The sequence below is a fragment of the Rana temporaria genome, chromosome 13, assembly GCF_905171775.1.
Source record: "Rana temporaria chromosome 13, aRanTem1.1, whole genome shotgun sequence".
NCBI classification, from domain to species: domain Eukaryota; kingdom Metazoa; phylum Chordata; class Amphibia; order Anura; family Ranidae; genus Rana; species Rana temporaria.
Window position 1 is genome coordinate 48391346 of NC_053501.1, and position 6000 is coordinate 48397345.

Here is a 6000-nt window from a genome sequence, read left to right on the forward strand (position 1 = left end):
GGGGCCTAAATCTTACATAAATGGAGCCTGTCAGGACAGAGTCATTGACTTGTTTTTGAAGTTGCAGTCTCTAGGGCTGTCATCCTGATGACCTAGAACTTGCTGGTTTCAGAACAGTCTAACGTGCTTTCAAAAATCCCTTTACTATAAAAACATCCTAGATACTGATGGTTTCTTTTCATAGCATTATGATAGGGTGCTCAGTAACACACTATATAACCAATCGGTAGTCTATTTCACCAGCGTATTTATTGGTAAGCCAGTTGCTAGAATGCTAGGGGTTATTTCTTACTACTCCACTTTAGTAGTTCTCAAGTAAGCCTTAACGTCCAATTCCAGCTTATTTTTTGATAAAGTATTTCACTCTAACTACTGGATCTTCAATTTATTATGTTATAAATGGGCCCATTCATATCAGCAGTGACTTAAATAACCTTCACATTAAAGCCCATACTCTTGTCAAAAAAAATTCTCAGTAAAATAGGGAGTGGTTAGAACCCCTGTATGCTAATTACTCTCTTATCCTGTCTCGGTGAACAGTGCTCCCGTCCTGTCATCAAAGGGATATTAATTTAGGTGCAATCTCTCTAACGGGATCGCTGACTGCAGTACAAGCTTGATATAGTGGCAGTTAAAGTAGATAAATGTAAAAGCATTTTATCTTCCAGCAAACTGCATGCATTTAGGATTGGTTTTAGATACCAAAAATCAAGATAAAAAGGTGTGTGAGAGAGTTCTTGCACACCCACCCTCTGAATAGCTTGGGCCCCTTGGTGCAGGAACTGAAACCTGAGCTTGCATTGCACCTGTCTTGGTTTAAACCACAGAACAAGAACTGCAAGTATCTAAGGGGTCCCTCCATTACTCCAAGCCCAAATATGTTACCAGTGTGTTTTTATTCTAATAAAAGTTTTTTCAATGATGCCTGACGGGTCCATTCAAATTTCTGATTTAGAACCTGTGTATACTTTGTAATTAGTTTTGTCAAAAGGACCAAGTAACATGCAAGTGACTTAACATGTCAGATTCCTAATGCCAGCTTTTCTCTTTGATCTTGTTCCCTTCTCTCTTTTTCTGTTTTCTTGTATTGGTTTCTACAGGTAATTCACCGCTGGGTGCCTTGCAGCAGAGACCCTTGTAATAGGTCCCATATTGACAAAACAATCCTACTGATTAAGATTGAGGACAAATATGTGGCTGTGATTGAGACTGGGGTGCTTGAGCTTGGGGCCGAAGTGTAAGCCTGCCTTTCAGTCATCTTTTCAAGCTTACAGAAAGGAGAGAAAAACTTTAATCTGTTGGGACTTTTAAGGGCTCCGATGTAGCCCAGATATGTACATTTATTTTGTTCACCTACATAAAAATGTAAAACCAGAAAGTTATAAGACCATTATCTTAAATGTAAAAACAAAATAATGCTATGCATTTCATATGCTTTAAGTCAGAAAAATATTGTATTTCTCCATTCAGAATATGATCTTCATATTTTTCTAATTTATTTGCCAAAAAAATAATTGCCATGTCTCATGTTGTAGCATGTTTTTTTTGTTTTTGTTTGTTTTTTTATATCCTTTTACGGTCATTTTTCTCCCAACTGCATAGAGATCCGTTTATCTGCAAACTGTAAAATGTTTTGTACACCGGAGAAGACTACATCTTATTTTCCTTTTTGTTTTTACTGTGGCAAAGTCCTTTTTATTGAGGAAACTGCACTAAAGCATTCTTTTTCCTACAACAATGCACTAAGAAAAAACTGATATTGGTCAGAGTGTTTTTATTTATAAATATATATATATATAGATATAAATATACAAAGACAAGTATGGTAAATTAAAGTGATTTTATGAAGAAAAAGGCTGTGCCATTGGTCTATACTCTTTAATGAAGCCATGCATTTAGTGTGCAGAACAGAACATATGTAGTATTCCCCAAAAAAACCTTCCTACCTTTTGGATTTCTCAAATTGATATTCCCACCCCTGACCCTTCCCCCTGACCCTTCCCCCAAGGTAATGTGTAGTAATGTGTTGTGGTAAGACACTTTTATATAAGTGTATAAATATGTTTGCAGAAAACGTGGCCCTCCGCAGTAAGGCTAGCCACCCATTTGTATCTTTTGGCTGGCAGGTGAAGTGATACTTGCCTGAAAAGTTAGACAGTAGCCGGTATCAGTATCTGGTTGTCCAAGTAAGAATTCATGCACACATTGACCTGGCCACCTTTCTCCCAAACTAACTTAGACCCGCTTCACACCAGTTCAATAATGCACATGTTACTATGCTGCAGTGCCATTAATTTTAAATGCCACTCGAAAACACCTTCCCAGGCCTTCTGTGCTCCTAGTTGCGCATTGCACGGCTAAAAATGCTGCATGAACAATTTCTGATTCATTGTGGTGCATTAGGAAGGCCATTTGCAGTAAATGAAAGGACTTCTTTAACACAACTTGCGGTAACATTCATAAGTTTAATGCACCGTGAGGAAGACCATACTGGTGTGAATGGGGCATTCATTTTGAATTGTAAATGGCAAAATAAAGGGCTTTTTCCTTAAAGTGAACCTGTCGCAACACGCAACATTCAAAAAACAAATTAGTTATCCTGCAGTTTAGCAGCTACATCAGTAAACATTATTGTAACACACACCTTTTTGGAAAGTCTCAGTCCAGTCTACATATGTTTATAATCTAGTATGTTTAATCATGATTTATAGATGGAGTGGACTGTGCCGTTTTAATGTCGAAGTGTTTGTCAACGCTGTATCTACTCGCTCTATTCTGTTTGTCACATATCAAGTAACATAAGTATCTTAACTAATAAGAACATTTAAAAGCATGAAAGATGATTTGGGCACAATTGAAGGTACAATCGCAAGCAACCTTAATTTGTAATCCAAGGGATAAACATTGTCTACCATTGACTGGCTGTTATTAGATGAGTTAAAAAAAAAAATACAAAAATATGCGTTGCTGGTCAACCACACCACCTTGCCAAAAAAGCTAGATTTATTTTTCACGTGAATATATGTATTTATACATGAAAATACACACATGTACTATACAGGTCATCCCTGTGTTTTTACACTAGAACTTTCTCCCAGATATAGCCGATGTTCATAAGTCAGTACTGCATGCAAGAACCATTAAAGTCAGAGCTCTGTGTGACACAGGAAGCAAACCTTTTTAGGACAGCAATGTTAAAATACATTTCTCCCAAGATTGGCTTACTTTAAATTACATTTCTCCCAAGATTGGCTTACTTTAAATTACATATTCAGTTAGGTCCATATATATTTGGACACAGGCACAATTTTCATACTTTTGGCTCTGTATGCCACCAGAATTTAAATAAAATGATCCAAATTAATTTAAAGTGCAAGCTTTAAGCTTTAATTCAAGGGATTGGACTTCAAGTATCGAGTACAAATTTTAGGAACTGCAACCATTTTTATACAGTCCCCCCATTTTCAGGGGCTCAATTGTATTTGGACAAATGAATATAATCCTAAAATGTTAGATTTTAATATTTTCTTGAGAATCCTTTACTGGCAATGACTGCCTGAAGTCTGGAACCCATGGACATTACCAAAGACTGGGTTCCCTCCTTTTTATGCTTTGCCAGGCTCTAACTGCAGCTGTCTTCAGTTTTTTGTGGCTCTTTCTGCCTTTAACCACTTCAGCCCGGACCATATTGCTGCTCAATGACCGGGCCCCTTTTTGCGATTCGGCACTGCGTCGCTTTAACTGACAATTGCGCGGTCGTGCGACGTGGCTCCCAAACAAAATTGGCGTCCTTTTTTTCCCACAAATAGAGCTTTATTTTGGTGCTATTTGATAACCTCTGCGGTTTTTATTTTTTGCGCTATAAACAAAAATAGTGACAATTTTGAAAAAAAAAAATCCTTTTTGCTGTAATAAATACGTATTTTTCGTCAAAAAAAATCGCAATAGGCATTTAGTGATTGGTTTGCGCAAAAGTTATAGCGTTTACAAAATAGGGGATAGTTTTATGGCATTTTTATTAATATTTTTTTTTTACTAGTAATGGCGGTGATGACCTTTTTTTTTTTTTTTTTCGTACTGGGACATTATGGCGGACACTTTTGACACATTTTTGGGACCATTGGCATTTTTATAGCGATCAGTGCTATAAAAATGCATTGATTACTATAAAAATGCCACTGGCAGGGAAGGGGTTTAACACTAGGGGGCGAGGAAGGGGTTAAGTATGTTCCCTGGGTGTGTTCTAACTGAAGGGGGGGTGGCCTCACTAGGGGAAATGACTGATTGCTGTTCATACATTGTATGAACAGAAGATCATGCATTTCTCCCCTGACAGGACCTGGAGCTGTGTGTTTACACACACAGCTCCCGATCCTCGCTCTGTAACGAGCGATCGCGGGTGCCTGGCAGTCACGAGCGGGGGGTGCGCGTGCACGCCCCTATTGGGTGCTGGGAGAGATGCCGTATAGCTACATGATCTCGCCCAGCAGAGCCGACCTGCCACCGTATAACTGCGGCGGCTGGTCCGCAAGCAGTTAATTTTGCCTTCAGCAAGTGAAATGTATGCTCAATTGGGTTGATTGACTGCATAATCTTCTTTTCCTTCAAAAGCTTCTGGGTTGCTTTTGCAGTGTGTTTCGGATCATTGTCCATCTACTGAGAAGCGCTGTTCAATCAACTTTGCTGCATTAGGATGAATCTGGGCTGGCCGTATATCTCTAAACACTGCAGAATTCATCCGGCTGTTTCTGTCACAGCAATAAACACCAATGACCCAGTGCCACTGGAAGCCGTGCATGCCCATGCCATCACACTGCCTCCACTATGTTTTACAGATGAAGTTGTGTGCTTTGGATCATGAGCTGATCCAAGCCTTCTCCACACTTTTTTCTGTCCGTCATTCTGGTACAGATTAATGTTTGTTTCATCCATCCAAAGAATGCTTTTCTAGAACTGGTTTATTTTTATTTTATTTTTTTGGAAAAGTCTAATCTGGCTTTTCCATTCTGTAGGCTTATGAATGGTTTGCACCTTGTAGTGAACCCTCTGTATTTGATCTTGTGAAGTCTTCTCCTAAATGTAGACTTTGACAATCATACACCCACCTCCTCGAGTGTTTTTCACTTGTCTGGATCTTGTGAATGGGTTTTTCTTTACCATAGAGCGGATCCTGCGATCATCCACTACTGTTGTCTTCTGTGCATGTCCAGGCCTTTTTATATTGCTGAACTCACTAGTGCTTTCTGCTTTCCTCAGAATGTACCAAACTGTTGATTTGGCCACTCCTAATGTTGCTGCTACCGCTCTGATGGATTTTGTTTAGTTTTTGAAGCCTCACAATGGCCTGTTTTCATTTGCATGTACAACTCCTTTGAACACACGATGTTGCTTCACAGAAATAGATTCCAAATGCAAATTCCACACTTGGAGTCAACTCCAGAACTTTTACTTAATTGATGAAGAAATAATGAAGTAGCCCACACCTGGCCATAAAACCGCTTTTGAGACAATTGTCCAATTACTTTTGGTCCCTTGAAAAAGGTGGAATGGCTATTCTTTAGAGCTGTAATTCCTAAACCCTTCTTCCGATTTAGATGTACATGCTCTCAAATTAAAAAGGAGTGTGCACTTTTAGCTTATATGCATTATATAATTTTAGCTTGAATATGTTTTTGTAAATTCTTAAACAAAAACTAACATTGTGCATGTGCCCAAATATATGGACCTAACTTTGTAGTGTTTTTGTTTTGCTAATTTAGACTAAATATGGAATATAAGCTTGCCACACACTTAGTGTATTTTTTTTTATTTATTTAGCCATTGGGCTGAAAAAACAAATAAAACCTACTTTCACCACCCACACAATGAGGTGGGTGAAGGAATCCCACCCCACCCCTGCCAAAACAAAGTATTCTGATCAGCAGCTGCAGCCATTTGACAAAGTTTTGAGCATTTCCCTTCAACAGAAGTCAATAGGGGGAAGCTCTACACTGTTCAAAA

The 6000-nt window shown here is 38.6% G+C and overlaps 1 protein-coding gene across 9 annotated transcripts in view; it reads left to right on the top strand.

Annotated features, from left to right (window-relative positions):
• The window catches only part of PCNX1 (pecanex 1), a 173874-nt gene extending 172026 nt beyond the window's left edge, over nt 1-1848 (top strand). For all 9 annotated transcript variants that reach the window (XM_040333117.1, XM_040333119.1, XM_040333120.1 and 6 more), the window contains one exon: nt 1101-1848. In XM_040333117.1, coding sequence (XP_040189051.1) covers nt 1101-1241 — 141 coding nt within the window. In that variant the 3' untranslated portion in view covers nt 1242-1848. The remainder of the gene's footprint in view (nt 1-1100) is intronic.
• The last annotated feature ends 4152 nt before the right edge of the window (nt 1849-6000 follow it).